This window comes from Ovis aries, chromosome 16, assembly GCF_016772045.2.
Source record: "Ovis aries strain OAR_USU_Benz2616 breed Rambouillet chromosome 16, ARS-UI_Ramb_v3.0, whole genome shotgun sequence".
Classification (NCBI taxonomy): domain Eukaryota; kingdom Metazoa; phylum Chordata; class Mammalia; order Artiodactyla; family Bovidae; genus Ovis; species Ovis aries.
Window position 1 is genome coordinate 61,711,986 of NC_056069.1, and position 19,011 is coordinate 61,730,996.

General features: G+C 40.9%; 2 protein-coding genes across 3 annotated transcripts in view; both read left to right on the forward strand.

The window, feature by feature from the left end:
* CTNND2 (catenin delta 2) overlaps positions 1–19,011 on the forward strand; it is a 1,117,159-nt gene that overhangs the window by 401,465 nt on the left and 696,683 nt on the right. For both annotated transcript variants that reach the window (XM_027980164.3, XM_027980165.3), the window contains exon 3: positions 5,220–5,332. In XM_027980164.3, coding sequence (XP_027835965.2) covers positions 5,220–5,332 — 113 coding nt within the window. The remainder of the gene's footprint in view (positions 1–5,219; positions 5,333–19,011) is intronic.
* On the forward strand, positions 862–4,121 carry LOC114118753 (ribosyldihydronicotinamide dehydrogenase [quinone]-like). The gene has a single exon (XM_042233933.2). The coding sequence runs from the start codon at positions 1,107–1,109 to the stop codon at positions 1,623–1,625; it is 519 nt and encodes a 172-aa protein (XP_042089867.2). The 5' UTR covers positions 862–1,106; the 3' UTR covers positions 1,626–4,121.

Sequence of the window (19,011 nt, forward strand, 5' to 3'; positions counted from 1 at the left end):
ATGAAAACTATTAAGCTGTAAATCAGAAATGATTAATCACTGAAGGAACCACATTACAAGATATATTAAAAGAAGTCTTTCTGACAGAAGAAAAATGATACCAGATGGAAATAAATCTATAAAGATGAAGAGCACTGGATATTGTGACTATATGTTTGGAAGACAGCTTGCATGAAAAAAAAGTCTCCTAATACGCTCCACCCATAAAAATGGTGTAAAAAAAGTATATGAGTAGTGAGCTCACAGTCTCCAGCAAGCACACCCAAGGTTAGTGTTTGTTCTATTAGAAACCCAAGAAGGTTTATAAATCCTGATTCAGATGGTCTTGCTGTATTAGAGACTCATCAAGACAAACAAGAGTGAGGACTCAGACAATAAAATTATAAATGAAAGAGAAGTTACAACTGACACCACAGAGATAAGATGCTCATAAGCAACTACTACAAGCAACCACGTGCCAATAAAATGGACAACCTAGAAGAAACGGACAAATTCTTAGAAAAGTACAGCTGTCCAAGACTGAACGAGGAAGAAATAAAAATGTGAACCAAACAATCACAAGTAATGAAACTGATTAAAGACCTTTCAACAAAGTCCTAGATCAAATGGCATCACAGGCAAATTCTATTAAAAATTTAGAGAGGCGCTAACACATATCTTCTCAAATTCTTCCTCTAAATCACAGAGGAAGGAACACTTCCAAACTCATTCTATGAGGCCAGAGTTACTCTGATACCAAAAGCAGACAAAGATATAGCAAAAAGAAAATTATAGGCCATTATCACTGATGAACATAGACACCAAAATCCTCAACAAAATACTAGCAAACAGAATCCAACAACACATTAAAAGGATCACAACATTGTCCGCTCGCGACGCCTGTGAGTGCGTAGTCTGCGCGGCCGGATCATGGCGTGGACGCTGGACGTTCTCCCAGAGGGAAGTCTCGTCCTGCCGGTCGTCCTTGGGCGTTTTGGCCGAGGTCACTGGCATCACTGAGAGTGACCGTGCCTGAGAGCTCAGGGCCCCCTGCACCCAGGACTAACAAAACAGCACACCCTCCTCTCCGCAGGATTCAGAGAGAAGAATACCCATCTTCCTGGGACATGGCAGGTAAGAAAGTGCTCATCGTCTATGCACACCAAGAGCCCAGGTCTTTGAACGGGTCCCTGAAGGACGTGGCGGTGGCTGAGCTGAGCCAGCAGGGCTGCACCGTCACCGTTTCTGACCTCTATGCCATGAACTTTGAGCCCAGGGCCACAGGGAAGGATATCACTGGCACCCTCTCCAACCCTGGCTTCTTCAACTACGGCGTGGAGACCCACAAGGCTTACGAGAAGCGGTCTCTGAGCAGCGACATCATTGAGGAGCAGAAGAAGCTTCAGGAGGCCGACCTGGTGATGTTCCAGTTCCCGCTGTACTGGTTCAGCGTGCCCGCCTTGCTGAAGGGCTGGATGGACAGGGTGGTGTGCCAGGGCTTTGCCTTCGACTTCCCCGGCTCCTACGATGACGGCTTCCTCAAGGATAAGCTGGCCATCCTGTCCTTAACCACAGGCGGCACGGCCAGCATGTTCTCCAAGACTGGGGTCAACGGAGACTTCTGGTACTTCCTGTGGCCCCTCTAGCACGGCACACTGCACTTCTGCGGATTTAAAGTCCTTGCCCCTCAGATCAGTTTTGGTCCTGAAATGGCGTCCGAAGAAGAAAGAAAGAGGATGGTGGCCTCCTGGGCGCAGAGGCTGAAGACCGTCTGGGAGGAGGAGCCCATCCCGTGCTCGCCCCCGTGGTACTTCGGGCAGTGACGGGGCCACACCACAGTGCAGGGGCCACTCGGGAGGTGTGAGACGTGTAATGCCACGCAGGCGCCTGTAATAAAGGATGTCACAATTAAAAAAATAAAATAAAATAAAAAATAAAAGGATCACAACATCATGATCCAGTAGGATTTATCCCAAGGATGCAAGGATTATTTGATATATGCCACAGTCACTGTGACAAACCATATTTAAAAACTGCTGAATCAAAATCATAGTATCATCTCAATAGATGCAGAAAAAACTTTTGTCAAAACTTGAGACCCATTTTTTATAAAACTCTCCAGAAAGTGGGCATAGAGTGGGCACCTAGTGCAACATAATAAAATATATGATAGATATACTGCAAACATCATTCTCAATGATGAAAAATTGAAAGCATTTCCTCTAAGATTACAAGGATGTAATCTTAGTACTATAATTCATTATACTTAGTACCGTAATTCATTATACTTTTGGAAATCCGAGACACGGCAATCAGAGAATAAAAAGAAATAAAAGGAGTCCAAATTGGAAAGAAGTAAAATTGTCACTGTTTGTAGATGATGTAATATTATACATAGAAAATCCTGAAAATGCTGCCAGAAAATTACTAGAGTTCATCAATAAATCTGGTGAAGATGCAGGGTACAAAATTAATTTGCAAAAATGTCTTGCATTTCTATCCACTAACAACAAGAGATTAGAAACAGAAATTAAGGAAACAATCCCATTTACCATCACAATGAAAAGAATAAAATATCTCAGAATAAAACTACTGAAGGGGGCAAAAGACGTGTGCTTAGAAAACTATAAGATGCTGATGGAAGAAACCAAAGATGACATATACAGATGGTGATACACCCTGTTTTTGGATCAGAAGAGTCGATATTATATAAATGACTGTACTACCCAAAGCAATCTACTGATTCAGTGCAATATCTATCAAATTAACAATGACATTTTTCATTGAACTAAAACAAAAAATATTGTAAAATTTGTATGGAAACACAGAAGACACTGAATAGACAAAGCAGTTTTGAGAAAGAAAAATGAAAGGAACTGGAGGAATCAGATGTCCTGATTTTAGACTATACTACAAAGCTACGGTTAACAAGACAGTATGGCACTGGCGCAACAAGAAGAAATACAGACAAGTGAAATAGGATTAAAAGCCCAGAGCTAACCCCACACGCTTGTGGTCACCTAGTCTATGACAAGGGAGTGAAGAATATGCAATCAAGAAAAGACAGTAAATGGTGCTGGGAAAACTGGACAGCTACGTGTGAAAGAATGAAATTAGAACACTCCCTAACACCATACACAAAATAAGCTCAAAACGGGTCGAAGACCTAAATGCAGAACAGATATTATTAAAACTCTTACAGGTAAACATAGAATATTCTTTGATATAAATCACAGCAAGCTCATTTTTAATCCACTTCCTATAGTAACAAAAACAATAATAAACAAATGAGAACTAATTTAATTTAAAACCTTTTGCCCAGCAAAAGAAGCCATGAACAAAACAAAATCAACTCTCAAAATGGGAGAAAATATTTTCAAATATTTGGTAACTGTGGGGAAAAGGAGAAGGGGAGGGTCACCATAGAAGTTGTTGTTTAGTCCGTAAGTCTTGTCCGACTCTTTTGTGACCCCATGGACTACATATAGCCTACCAAGCTCCTTGGTCAATGGAATTTTCCAGGCAAGAATTCTAGAGTGGTTTGCCATTTCCTTCTCCAGGGGATAGTCCAGACTGAGGGACTGAACCCACATCTCCTGCAGGTGAATGCTTTACCACTGAGCTACCTGGGAAGCCCCCACTATTCGGATAGGGGATTTAAAAGTGGGATTGTGTGGAAAAGTGTAAACTACTAAAGAAATAAAGAAACCATTGCCTAGGCATAACCAAAGTAAAGACAAATAAAACGAAGTTGAAACAAACAAACAAAAATCTGTTCTTGTGGAAAAGAGCAAGGGTATGTTTAATATATTTAGAGGACACATCAGGTCCTACTTTTCAAAGATTTCACTCTAGAGCATCCCATGGATGCAATTAAAATGCACTCATCTTCTCTGGGAAGACAAAGGCCTGTAATGCTGGGAGTTTTAGTTCTCCCAAACTGACCCCTACCTTGTTTTTCAGTATTTTTCAGCATTCTTAGAAGTTTTCCCATCCCCAAAACACAAATGTGGCAAATAATTTGTTTTTTAAAAGAAGTTAATTGTGATATTGTGAAAACCTTTTCTGAATTTTTTTAGATAAAATAAGTACTTTGCTATAATTATATGTATTAAAAAATGGAAGTATATGGAAAAATAAAACATAAAGATTAAGATATGATATGACTCCTGTAGTTGAAACAGTCAAAATCCTTGATGTACTGAATGAAGCATTTTTCATTAAAAGTAATCTTTGCACAGTGGGTTTTAGGGAGCTTTATAGAAACATTCTTCCTTGATTCTGTTGACTGTTTTATAAGGTGATGTATCAAGTACTGCAAAGGTTACTCACTTCGTAGTTCACCACGTAATTGCTACTGCTGCTAAGTCACTTCAGTCGTGTCTGACTCTGTGCAACCCCATAGACGGCAGCCCACCAGGCTCCCCCGTCCCTGGGATTCTCCAGGCAAGAACACTGGAGTGGGTTGCCATTTCCTTCTCCAATGCATGAAAGTGAGAAGTGAAAGTGAAGTCGCTCAGTCGTGTCCGACTCTTAGCAACCCCATGGACTGCAGCCTACCAGTCTCCTCTGTCCATGGGATTTTCCAGGCAAGAGTACTGGAGTGGGGTGCCATTGCCTTCTCCTCACCACGTAATTAGACCTTTGTATTTAGAATCATTGTCCTTGTTGTTCTACTGAAATGTAAAGAATGAAACATGAAGCTTTAAAAGCATTATTTTCCTTCATCTGTGATATGTAAGTAGTACGAAGATGAAATTCGTATATTGAGACAACTAGATGGCCAGTAGGGACTAAACTCAATACTCCAAATCATATAAAAATAGTTTCTTCATTATGAGTTTCATTTTTTTGTGACAGGAGTATTAATATCTGTTGGGTACTGGACATTTGCCAGACATACCACAGGCTTATTCTTCATGGTTAATGTCTCATTTAATCTTCACCTCAACCTAATAAGTGTTGTAAACCCATTTTACAGGTAATGAAACTAACCCTTAGAAAAACTGAACAGCTCATTCAAGGCCCTGAGACCAACAGGTTCCAGGACTGTGATATGAACTCAGGTCTGTCTAAGATTCTCATCCTTCTTCAAGCCCACATCAGCAACCTCCGCTTCTCAAATTGGACGCCTTGAAAAAAAAAATCGTAATTTCCCCCTTGACCATCCTGCCTTTTTGGTCTGATTTCCACTTTCTGTATAGCTGATAGAATTTATCTTTTTTGTGGTTTTATTTCAGGAATTACAGTTTGAAAGGCTGACCCGAGAACTGGAGGCAGAACGCCAGATCGTCGCCAGCCAACTGGAGCGATGCAAGCTTGGATCGGAGACGGGCAGCATGAGCAGCGTCAGGTACTGGGCACTCTGCTCCTCGGGGCTGGGCTTTGCGTTGCCAGTGGAAGGAAACTGTGGTGTTTATCTTTTCCTTACAAGCCTGGCACTGACATTAGAACACTCAGCCAGATGTTGGAAAGGAATCATAACCAACCTGATTTAAGATGTTCAAAAGGTGTCCGAAGTGATTTGTGCTTGAATCTCTTTTCACAAAATGCACACTTGCCCTGAATGCGAAGTACCTGTTGTTTTACACAAAAAGGAGGCTTTGCATTTAGTGAGTTTGCTGGAAATGAGGAGATGATAAGTCACAGTCCCTCAGTTTGGTTCTTTTTTTTTCCTGAATGATCAAGAGTTGCAGGTTCCGGAAATGAAAGCGAGAACGTTTTGATCTAACTTGCTTTGTTTGCTAATATACAGTGCTACATTATAAAATTGCTCCTCACACATCAACTGCACATGCGATTTCTGTGTGTGAAAACATTTCGTAGATAGAATAATTATTCAGTTTTGGGTTGGTATGAGATTATGAAATATTTAAAAACAAAACTTAGTCACTTGACCACAAAATAAAATATCTGCCTAGGGACCATGTTTCCATATTTAAAAATAGAAGTATGTGTGAGTGTGTGTGAAAGAAACGTAAATAAAGCTCTATAAGATGACTTTTATTTCTAAAAGTACATTGTACTTTCTTGACATGTTGTCCTGTACTGTGGTTTTGACAGGCTACGTTTTCAGGGAGGTATCTTCTCCCTGAGAACCCTGCCATACTCTTTCTCCTTCTGTTCAACTGCATTGTTGGTTACATCACTGCATCCACAGTCCATTGTTGAAAACTAGTCATATGGCCCCTTCGTAAATGGAAATGGGCAGGGATTCCTAGTCTTGGGGTCTATGGCCACTCTGCCCAGGAAGCAGAAACGTGAGTTTAAGAGTCTTAACCAACTACGGCCACAAGGAATGAAAACATCCTTGAATCCATTGCTCTAAAATATTCTATCACTGTAAGGTTAATTTGTAGTTGGAATGTTTCTTGTTAGAGCCTCCTGCCATTAGTCTTTTAACATTGTTCTTTTCTTTGTTCAACAATGATTACCTTTCAAAGGAAATCATTGCATCATTTGTTGTTAGACTAAATTACTCTGAAATATCCTTTTCAGTTGTATTTGGGGATGTGTGAAAGCATATCTGCTTTGGCATCTGAGTACCTAAGCTATGTAGAACTGAAGATATAGATCCATGTGATCTTTTCGACTCATCATCTCGACTTGTCTGAACATCCAAATTAACTAAAGCAGGATGAAAAAGAAAAAGGAGAATTAATTTGTGTCCACCTGAAATTGTTTTCAGAAGGTTGACCGGTTGAAGATGTTGAGGTTAAAGTGTGGAGAAAAGTAATATTTGTAAGTGTGTATTCGATTTAATACAGGGGTTTGTATATATCTGAGGAGCTTTTTTCAGTGGTGAACATCACCTGAGAAGCTATCAGGATTTTCAGGTCCATAAACACTGTCAAACTGACATCTGCATCTTCATTTATTTGTTTTGAAATCCATTGCCTCACTACTGGTCAGATCACCTTTTCCATTCAGTTCAGTTCAGTTCAGTTCAGTTCAGTTCAGTCGCTCAGTCATGTCCAACTCTTTGCGACCCCATGAATCGCAACACACCAGGTCTCCCTGTACATCACCAACTCCCAGAGTTTGCTCAAACTCATGTCCATCAAGTCAGTGATGCCATCCAACCATCTCATCCTCTGTTGTCCCCTTCTCCTCCCACCTTCAATCTTTCCCAGCATCAGGGTCTTTTCTAATGAGTCAGTTCTTCACATCACGTGGCCAAAGTACTGGAGTTTCAGCTTCAGCATCAGTCCTTCCAATGAACACCCAGGACTGATCTCCTTTAGGATGGACTGGTTGGATCTCCTTGCAGTCCAAGAGACTCTCAAGAGTCTTCTCCAGCACCACAGCTCAATTTCCACTCATATTCCTGATATTTCTGTGGGATACTTTTATGTATTCTCCATCTTGTATTTTGTTTCACCCACCACTAGCCCTTGGTAGCAGCAGGTCTGGGGGACCATGCTGTGTCCTGTGTCTTAATTTCCAACTGCTGATTGGATCAGAAATGGGTATCCGACCCAAGGGTGGCTCATCCAGTAAGTGGCCTGTGAGAAATCAGTCTTGCACTCTTGAGAATGTAAACTGTGTGACCCCACATCTCTGACACCTAATGGATTGTGTTAGGAGATGGTTGCCATGTGGATTGGGTGCTGGTGGAGGAAGCTACAGAAATACAGAGTGATCCAACAGAGAGAGACTGTGGTTCCTGGTAGTCAGAGACCAGGTTAGTTCCCATTAGGGACTGGCTGCATTTAGATGTTGCATCCATGAGATTACCTTTTGAATTCCTAAAATATTTTCTAATCCTTCCTTTGATTTGATTGAGTTGATAATTTTTCTGAGGTCTAATATTTCATGAATAGAATACATCAGCGAACGACTAAAGTAGACAGAAAAATTACCCCATGACAACTTGTGATCGTTTATACTGTATCTTGTATTCCTATCTCAGCCTGTGATACATAATCAATAATTCTTTATTAAATAGATATTAAATAATAGTGCTTATTGCAGATGCCATCTAATTATTTCTCCTTGCTATATAGCTATATATAGCGATATGATATATCTTCTTCAAGCTTGATTATTTTATATTTTGAAAATGTCTAATGTATGAATCAGCATTTGAATAATATAAGCAATTTACTGAAATTTCACTGGAGGCAATCCAATACTTCCACTGTTTTTATTTTTATTTTTTTTTTTGTCATAACCTAGTTGTTTGCTCAGCTTCAGAAATACACCTTTAACAATTCAAGTCTTTATTAAGGGTGATAGACTAACCTAGTTAGCACATCACAGGGAATGTTTGAAAATAATGAAATAGAATGTAAACAATTTTTGAAAGAGGAGAACAGGCAAAGAAATCTGTGATGTTTCCTACTTCTTGGGGGTACTAGGGAGGCGTAAGAGAGTTTCTTAGAGGAAATGAAACAAAATCAAAGTTATTTTCAGATTTTTTTCTTTTTACATAAGTGGTAAAAGTGACATCAGTATAGTTTGGTTCTCCTCTGCCTTTATTGGTGTTAGGAAATTGCTCCATCTTATTTCTAAGGCCTCTTTCCTGGTAGGTACATTGACAGTTTAAACTTAATGAAAAGATGTTGTTAGTATGCATTTATAACAGCCAACTAAGTTGCGTTGTTATTGTTTACTCACTAAGTAGCATCCGACTCTTTGTGATCCCGTGGACTGTAGCCTCCCAGACTCCTCTGTCCAAGGGGTTTCCCAGGCAAGAACACTGGGGTGTTGCCATTTCCTTCTCTAGGAGATCTTCCCCTCCCAGGGATTGAACCCACATGTCCCCTTGGCAGGTGGATTCTTTACCACTGAGCCATGTTGGAATTCCTAACAGCCGACTTTATAATAGTCAATCAAATTATAAATCATGAGTGAGAGTGCTGAGAATTTGGAGAATCTGGAGATAACTATTGTTGCAGCAAGGCAACTTCTGCATCCTTGTATCTAGGGTATAAGTCTGCAAGTAGGAACATCGTGATGTCTGAAACTCTTCCCAGACTTTTCTATGTACCTTATCACCTTCCTCTCTCAGCTTTCCTCACTGGTTTCAGTCCAACCTTTCCAAACTGTTGGATCCTTCTCTCTCCTACCACTTGAAAGTTTCCATACCTTCTCCCTAATTCCCCGGAACCATGCATTTCTGAGTCAAGAATGTGATTTGTATAGAGGCGGGCTTTTATTTAGGGTCATGACCAAATCTTTCTTGCTAATAGCCCACTTCTGCCCTCTGGCCAGTCACAGCTACTTGTTTCTCACCCACTCCTCAGGCTAAGACCTACTGAGTTGGTCTTAGTTTGGCTGCCCTAGGAGCCACCTGGTCGCACGCCAGGGTGGGGCCTTGCAATGTTCTTGCACAGGACCTGCCTGTGCCCATGCCCTTGTTGTATTACTCATAGACCCCTGGAGCAGCATTTTAACTCATCTCTTTGCCCGCATCTTGCCCAGATCCATCCTCCATGTAGTATGAAACTGAACTGCATTACACACAGATTAGAACCACATCCGTGAAGTACCCATCCTCACTTCTGTAATTTCAGAAATACACCACCTTCCCATCTTACATGGCCATAGGTATGTGATCCCATCCATCTAGAATAACCAACCTCTGTCACCTGGTCACCTGCTCCTAGGGATCTAGTTACCCAGCACAGGGCTCACATTCGTTTGAATGTCTTCTTGATCAGTTCAGATTGGGCCAGGTGTCCCTTCCTTTGTAAATCATTGGAATCATTGACAAAGTTTTGGAGATAGGACTCTATTAACCCTTCTAGAAATTCCTTGCCACAGAATGTTTTGGCTTTCAGCCAGAGCACAAGGGGGATTTTCTCAAATGCTACTGAAAGTTTGGCAGATGTCTACTTAAATGTAAAACAGATATCTACTCATTTACCTTGATTCTCATGGGCAGCCAGAACATAATGGGAGAGACATCAAACTCAAATAATAGTTGGGTCTATCTTATGTTCAGTTCAGTTCAGTTCAGTCGCTCAGTCGTGTCGGACTCTTTGAGACCCCATGAACCACAGCACACCAGGCCTCCCTGTTCATCACCAACTGCCAGAGTTCACCCAAACCCATGTCCATTGAGTCGGTGATGCCATCCAACCATCTCATCCTCTGTCATCCCCTTCTTCTCCTGCCCTCAATCTTTCTCAGCATCAGGGTCTTTTCAAATGAGTTAGCTCTTTGCATCAGGTGGCCAAAGTGTTGGAGTTTCAGCTTCAACATCAGTCCTTCAGTGAACTTCCAGGACTGATCTCCTTTAGGATGGACTGGTTGGATCTCCTTGCAGGCCAAGGGATTCTCAAGAGTCTTCTCCAACACCACACTTCAAAAGCATCAATTCTTTGGCACTCAACTTTCTTTATAGTCCAACTCTCACATCCCTACATGACCACAGGAAAAACCATCGCCTTGACTAGACAGACCTTTGTTGACAAAGCAACGTCTCTGCTTTTTAATATGCTATCTAGGTTGGTCATAACTTTCCTTCCAAGGAGTAAGCATCTTTTAATTTCATGGCTGCAGTCACCATCTGCAGTGATTTTGGAGCCCAGAAAAATAAAGTCACCCACTGTTTCCACTGTTTCCCCATCTATTTGCCATGAAGTGATGGGACCAGATGCCATGATCTTCGTTTTCTGAATGTTGAGCTTTAAGCCAACTTTTTCACTCTCCTCTTTCACTTTCATCAAGAGGCTCTTTAGTTCCTCTTCACTTTCTGCCATAAGGGCGGTGTCATCTGCATATCTGAGGTTATTGATATTTCTCCTGGCAATCTTGATTCCAGCTTGTGCTTCTTCCAGTCCAGCATTTCTCATGATGTACTCTGCATATAAGTTAAATAAGCAGGGTGACAATATATAGCCTTGACGTACTCCTTTTCCTAGTTGGAACCAGTCTGTTGTTCCATGTCCAGTTCTAACTGTTGCTTCCTGACCTGCTTACAGGTTTCTCAAGAGGCAGGTCAGGTGGTCTGATATTCCCATCTCTCTCAGAATTTTCCACAGTTGATTGTGATCCACATAGTCAAAGGCTTTGGCATAGTCAATAAAGCAGAAATAGATGTTTTTCTGGAACTCTTGCCTTTTCCATGATCCAGCGGATGTTGGCTGTTTGATCTTTGGTTCCTCTGCCTCTTCAATATTATGAACTCTTATGAACTCTTTCTAAAGGAGACTTGACCCTTAGAAGACATGATGACGATGACTTATGACAATGATTTAGATCAGAGACAAAGGAAGTCAAATTTCAAAGCTGGAGAGATTTGACACATGATAGCTTCTCCTTTGCTGGGAGGGAGGTGGGAGGGGGGTTCATGTTTGGGAACACATGTAAGAATTCAAGATTTTAAAATTAAAAAAATAAAAAACTAAAAAACAAAATGGACCTAAAAATTTTAATAGCAACTAATGGGGCTTCTAGATACTGAGAGTGATCCCAAACTGACAGTCAGTGAGGAGAAGGGGACCTCAGTCTTAGAACCAAAAGGAACTGAATTCAGCTCATTGCCTGAATGAACATGGAAGCATATTATTGCCCAAAACCTCCAGAAAGGAAAGTAGGCCAGCAGAAATTCTGATGATGACCTTGTGAGAAGCTGAACAGAGGCTGCAATCATGCCATGCCTAAGCTTCACAAAACCCACAAAACTGTTAACTTTTAAAAAACTGTGTTGTTCTAAGCTACTCAGTTTGTGGTACTTTTCTATGCAGTAATAGAAAATAAATAAAATGCTTTTCAATTGATGATTTTATATATATTAGAAGAAGCTAAATTATGAAAAATTTTAGAGAAAATAAATTTTATTTTGTAACCATCTGTATTCCATTCAAAAGTTTCATTCTGTAGCTAGCTTTATTTTTCATACATATGTGCTTGCATTTGGATTCACATATTAAAATAATCTGTGGCTTTGACTCTAAGAAGTAGATTTGAATGTGGAGTGATGTCATTTTTCACTGTAGAATAAGGACAACTAGTAAACCAATCACCTTTAGCCTTCTTATTTTTATAATATAGCTGCCCAAGACTCTGAGTGGAGTAATATATATTTAAAAAGACATAATATATATATATATATATATATATATATATATATATATGTGAAGAATTCTAGTTCCACATAAGAAGATGCTCTTTCTTTCCAGCAGAAGAACTATTGTTTCTTGAAAACAAATTTCTTCAAAAGTCAGACCCATTTTGGAGATTGGGAAACAAAAAGAATTACTGTTATAAATGTTTTCAAAGGTCGTTCTCTTCATTAGCTAACTTCTGTGAGCCAATATGCCAGCAATTCTATGAACAGAGTCTAAAAGTCTTTTCCAGACCTACAAAGAAGTCTTATTTTGGAGAAGGCTTATTTTAGAGAAAATGCTGATCTGGATAAATTAGTTAGCGGTGAAGAAATTTAAGTCAGGTAGTCACATACTTTTTGTCAGAATGGAATGTATTTATTTAAAAACATTCACTGAGTTTTCTTAAGTAAAGAAATGATATATGAACATAATTGTTTCTCAAAGTAAGACATATTGTACATTTTCTTAGTATCCTGTAGGATATGACATTGAAACAAATACTACCATTTTTAAAGAAGTATGCCAGAATATTTCATTTTCAAAAGCAGACATATTAAATAATTAAATAAGTACTTAATGTTTTTCAGATAAAGTTTCTTTTTTTTTTGAAATGAAAAACGTGTGTGTATGTATGTGGATGCTCAGTTACTCAGTTGTGTCTGACTCTTGGCAACCCCATGGACTGTAGCCCACCAGGCTCCACTGTCCATGGGATTTTCCAAGCAAGAATAGTGGAGTGGGTTTCCATTTCCTTCTCCAAGGGATCTTCCAGGGATCAAACCTGCATCTCCTGCATTGGTAGGCAGATTCTTTACTACTGTGCCACGTGGAAAGCCCTTTTAGAGATTTCTGTACAAACACATAGGACTTCCCATGTGGTGCTAGTGGTAGAGAACCCGCCTGCCAATGCAAGAGACATAAGAGATGCGGGTTCGACCCCGGGGTTGGGAAGATCCCCTGGAGAAGGGCATGGCAACCCATTTCAGTATTCTTGCCTGGAGAATCCCATGGACAGAGGAGCCTGACAGGCTACAGTCCATAGTGTTTCAGAGCTGGACACAACTGAAGCGACTTAGCATGCATCTATACATACACACATTCTTCAACAGTCATGTAGCCAATAGTGAAGATTACTCAAATTCACGATTCTAGGTTCTTACCACCCATGAATACTTTTGCCATTAAATAAAAAAGTATCTCAAAAATATACAAGCAACTTCTGCAGCTCAACTCCAGAAAAATAAACTACCCAATCAAAAAATGGGCCAAAGAACTAAATAGACATTTCTCCAAAGAAGACATACGGATGGCTAACAAACACATGAAAAGATGCTCAACATCACTCATTATTAGAGAAATGCAAATCAAAACCACAATGAGGTACCACTTCACACCAGTCAGAATGGCTGCGATCCAAAAATCTGCAAGCAATAAATGCTGGAGAGGGTGTGGAGAAAAGGGAACCCTCCTACACTGTTGGTGGGAATGCAAACTAGTACAGCCACTATGGAGAACAGTGTGGAGATTCCTTAAAAAATTGCAAATAGAACTACCTTATGACCCAGCAATCCCACTGCTGGGCATACACACCAAGGAAACCAGAATTGAAAGAGACACATGTACCCCAATGTTCATCGCAGCACTGTTTATAATAGCCAGGACATGGAAACAACCTAGATGTCCATCAGCAGATGAATGGATAAGAAATCTGTGGTACATATACACAATGGAGTATTACTCAGCCATTAAAAAGAATTCATTTGAATCAGTTCTGATGAGATGGATGAAACTGGAGCCGATTATACAGAGTGAAGTAAGCCAGAAAGAAAAACACCAATACAGTATACTAACACATATATATGGAATTTAGGAAGATGGCAATGACGACCCTGTATGCAAGACAGGGAAAGAGACACAGATGTGTATAACGGACTTTGGGACTCAGAGGGAGAGGGAGAGGGTGGGATGATTTGGGAGAATGACATTCTAACATGTATACTATCATGTGAATTGAATCGCCAGTCTATGTCTGACGCAGGATGCAGCATGCTTGGGGCTGGTGCATGGGGATGACCCAGAAAGATGTTATGGGGAGGGAGGTGGGAGGGGGGTTCATGTTTGGGAATGCATGTAAGAATTAAAGATTTTAAAATTTAAAAAATAAAAAATAAATATAAAAAAGAAAAAAGAAAAAAAAAGTAGCTTTTGAATAACTTTTCATTTTTAAGAATTTAATTTTTTTAAGTTAAATGCAGTTTTATGTTAAAAATCTAGACAAAAGCTGCTGCCTCTTCCTCCACTACACTGAGAATTTGTGAGCCTCCTGAACCTACTAGAAGTAGGTACTGGGCTTCACCTCTAAGTAATTCCCCCAAGAGCAAAGCCTCTGAGTGTATGGCAAAGCAGTGGCCAGCACATAATAACAGTTCAGTCAATGCTAAATGAATAAAAAATGAATGAGCATACAGTACTTCCATTACTGTTATTCTCATTCTTGTTTTTTTTTGGTAAGACTACCAGTCTTATAGATTGGTAGTCTTACACATTTTCATCTCTCTACTGTACCGATCAAATATTATATATAATGCTGGCCTTGCCAGATCAGGATATTAGATTTCACAATTCATTCTAGCTTTGTTGTTGTTCAGTAGTTCAGTCCAGTTCAGTTCAGTTCAGTCAATCAGCCGTGTCTGACTCTTTGCGACCCCATGAATCGCAGCACACCAGGCCTCCCTGTCCATCACCAACTCGAGTTCACTCAAACTCACGTCCATTGAGTCGGTGATGCCATACAGCCATCTCATCCTCTGTCATCCCCTTCTCCTCCTGCCCCCAATCCCTCCCAGCATCAGAGTCTTTTCCAATGAGTCAACCCTTTGCATGAGGTGGCCAAAGTACTGGAGTTTCAGCTTTAACATCATTCCTTCCAAAGAACACGCAGTGCTGATCTCCTTCAGAATGGACTCGTTGGATCTCCTTGCAGTCCAAGGGACTCTCAAGAGTCTTCTTCAACACCACAGTTCAAAAGCATCAATTCTTCAGTGCTCAGCTTTCTTCACAGTCCAACTCTCACATCCATACATGACCACTGGAAAAACCATAGCCTTGACTAGACGGACCTTTGTTCAGTAGCTCAGTCATGTCCAGTTCTCTGTGACCCCATGGACTGAGGCATGCCAGGCTTCCCTGTCTTTTACTATCTCCTGGAGTTTGCTCAAACTCATGTCCATTGAGTCAGTGATGCCACCCAACCATCTCATCCTCTGTTGCCCCCTTCTCCTCCTGCCCTCAATGTTCCCAGCATCAGGGTCTTTTCCAATGAGTTGCTCTTCCCACCAGGTGGCCAAAGTACTGGAGCTTCAGCTTTAGCAGCAGTCCTTCCAAAGAATATTCAGAGTTGATTCTGTTTAGGATTGACTAGTATGATCTCCTTGCAGCCCAAGGGACTCTCAAGAGTCTTCTCCAGCACCACAGTTTGAAAGCATCAAAAGCATTCTAGTTAGTTTTCACATTAAAATTGTGCCCTGGTATCCAAGGTCTGTTGGTTTGGTGTCCTCTGTCCTATGGAACTGTGGTTGATCTTATTCTCGTATTTTCACTCTCTTCTGAAGATGATGATAATAGTGATAATTTCAACAATACTTATGTAATATTTGTGGAGTGATTTCTATAGGCCAGATGCAATATTAAGTGGTTTATATAGGTCATGCCATTTACTCCTAGTTAATCCTATGAGTTAATAAGTCTCACTAATATCTCATTTTGTAGATGAGAACACTGAGATTCAGAGTGAGAAATGTACTTTCTCAACTCTAACAGGTCTTCACCAGATATTGATTTTGAAGCCAGGTATCTTTTTATTATTTTTTACTTATTTTCTGTTGTGCTGCGTCTTCCTTGCTGCACTCAGGCTTTCTCCAGTTGCAGAGAATACGGGCTGCTCTTCATTGCAGTGTGCATGCTTCCCACCACTGTGGCTTCTCTTGTTACAGAGCATGAGCTCCGGAGTGCTGGCTCACTGGCTGTAGCTCATGGGTTTAGTTGCCCTGTGGCATGTGGAATTTTCCTGGACCAGGGGATGGAATCCATGTCCCCTGCATTGCTAGATGGATTCTTATCCTCTGTGCCGCCAGGGAAGTCTGAACCCAGGTATCTTCACTGCTCCAAGCACACATTCAAACTGCCTCACGGTATTGCTGTTATTGTGTCTTAAATGGTATCTTGAATTATTCTGTAAAAAAAAAAAAAAAGCCTTCTAAATGTCTCCAGTCCATTTTCACCTTAGAAATAAAACATCTTTGGACTTACTTTCTGCTGCTTCCCACGTTCCTTCCCAGTGATTGCAGCAGTTGTGAAGCTCTTCATCTGAATGTGTTTCTGATTTTATTCTTGCGTAATAGTATATTGTGTGCTCAGTCCCTCAGTCGTGGCCAACTTTTTCTGACACTATGGATTACATACAGCCCGTCAAGTCCCTACATCCATGGGATTTTCCAGAAAGTTTACTGGAGTGGGTTGCCATTTCCTTCTCTAGGGGATCTTCCTGATCCAGGAATCAAACGTGAGTCTCCTGTATCTCCTGCATTGAAGGTTGGTTCCTTACTGCTGAGCCACATGGGAGCCAATAGTATATATTATCTTTGCCTTTAAATACATCTAAAATAACTCTTCTTGCAACACCTACCATCTTACTTGGGTTTCTCTTACCTTAGGCATGAGGTATCTCTTCACGGCTGCTCCAGCAAAACACAGCCTAGAGCTGATAGAGTGCCTGATGAACTATGGAATGAGGTTCGTGACATTGTGCAGGAGACAGGGATCGAGACCATCCCCATGGATAAGAAATGCAAAAAAGCAAAATGGCTGTCTGGGGGGGCCTTACAAATAGCTGTGAAAAGAAGAGAGATGAAAAGCAAAGGAGAAAAGGAAAGATATAAGCATCTGAATGCAGAGTTCCAAAGAATAGCAAGAAGAGATAAGAAAGCCTTCTTCAGCAATCAATGCAAAGAAATAGAGGAAAAGAACAGAATGGACAAGACTAGAGATCTCTTCAAGAAAATTAGAGATACCAAGGGAACATTTCATGCAGAGATGGGCTCGATAAAGGACAGAAATGGCATGGACATAACAGAAGCAGAAGATATTCAGAAGAGGTGGCAAGAATACACAGAAGAACTGTACAAAAAAGATCTTCATGACCCAGATAATCATGATGATGTGATCACTAATCTAGAGCCAGACATCTTGGAAAGTGAAGTCAAGTGGGCCTTAGAAAGCATCACTATGAACAAAGCTAGTGGAGGTGATGGAATTCCAGTTGAGCTATTTCAAATCCTGAAAGATGATGCTGTGAAAGTGCTGCACTCAATATGCCAGCAAATTTGGGAAACTCAGCAGTGGCCACAGGACTGGAAAAGGTCAGTTTTCATTCCAATTCCAAAGAAAGGCAATGCCAAAGATTGTTCAAACTACTGCACAATTGCACTCATCTCACATGCTAGTAAGGTAATGCTCAAAATTCTCCAAGGCAGGCTTCAGCAATACGTGAACCGTGAACTCCCTGACGTTCAAGCTGGTTTTAGAAAAGGCAGAGGAACCAGAAATCAAATTACCAACATCCACTGGATCATGGAAAAAGCAAGAGAGTTCCAGAAAAACATCTATTTCTGCTTTATTGACTATGCCAAAGCCTTTGACTAGGAAAAGGAGTACGTCAAGGCTGTATATTGTCACTCTGCTTATTTAACTTCTATGCAGAGTACATCATGAGAAACGCTGGATTGGAAGAGGCACAAGCTGGAATCAAGATTGCCGGGAGAAATATCAATAACCTCAGATATGCAGATGACACCACCCTTATGGCAGAAAGTGAAGAAGAACTAAAGAGCCTCTTGATCAAAGTGGAAGAGGAGAGCGAATAAGTTGGCTTAAAGCTCAACATTCAGAAAACGAAGATCATGGCATCCGGTCCCATCACTTCATGGGAAATAAATGGGGAAACAGTAGAAACAGTGTCAGACTTTATTTTTTTGGTCACCAGAATCACTGCAGATGGTGATTGCAGCCATGAAATTAAAAGACGCTTACTCCTTGGAAGAAAAGTTATGACCAACCTAGACAGCATATTCAAAAGCAGAGACATTACTTTGCCGACTAAGGTCTGTCTAGTCAAGTCTATGGTTTTTCCAGTGGTCATGTATGGATGTGAGAGTTGGACTGTGAAGAAGGCTGAGCACCGAAGAATTGATGCTTCTGAACTGTGGTGTTGGAGAAGACTCTTGAGAGTCCCTTGAACTGCAAGGAGATCCAACCAGTCCATTCTGAAGGAGATCAACCCTGGGATTTCTTTGGAAGGAATGTTGCTAAAGCTGAAACTCCAGTACTTTGGCCACCTCATGTGAAGAGTTGACTCATTGGAAAAGACTCTGATGCTGGGAGGGATTGGGAGCAGGAAAAGAAGGGGATGATCGAGGATGAGATGGCTGGATGGCATCACGGACTCAATGGACATGAGTCTGAGTGAACTCCGGGAGATGGTGATGGACAGGGAGGCCTGGCGTGCTGTGATTCATGGGGTCACAAAGAGTCGGACACGACTGAGCGACTGAACTGAACTGAACTGAAAATAACTCTTCAGAATTCTCTTGCAAATTGCCAGTGGACAAATTATACAGTCTATAAAACACTAGGTATCACATTGCGTTAGTTTCTTCCGACTACTATCAGTCAGTGCCATACATGAGTGGCTTATAAACTACATAAATTTATTTCTCGCACATCTGGAGACTGGGAAGCACAAAACGAAAGCACAGGCAAATACACTGTTTGGCAGGAACCTACTTCCTGGGCCATAGTCTTCATGCTGTGTCATCAGATAATGAAAGGGACAAGGGAGCTCTCCGGGGTCTTCTCCATGAGGGCACTAATCCCTTTCATGAAGCCTCCACCCTCATTATCTCACCTCCTAATACCA

Bases quoted from the DNA above. Each gene is read 5' to 3' on its own strand.
- LOC114118753 (XM_042233933.2), top strand. From the start codon at position 1,107: ATGGCAGGTAAGAAAGTGCTCATCGTCTATGCACACCAAGAGCCCAGG.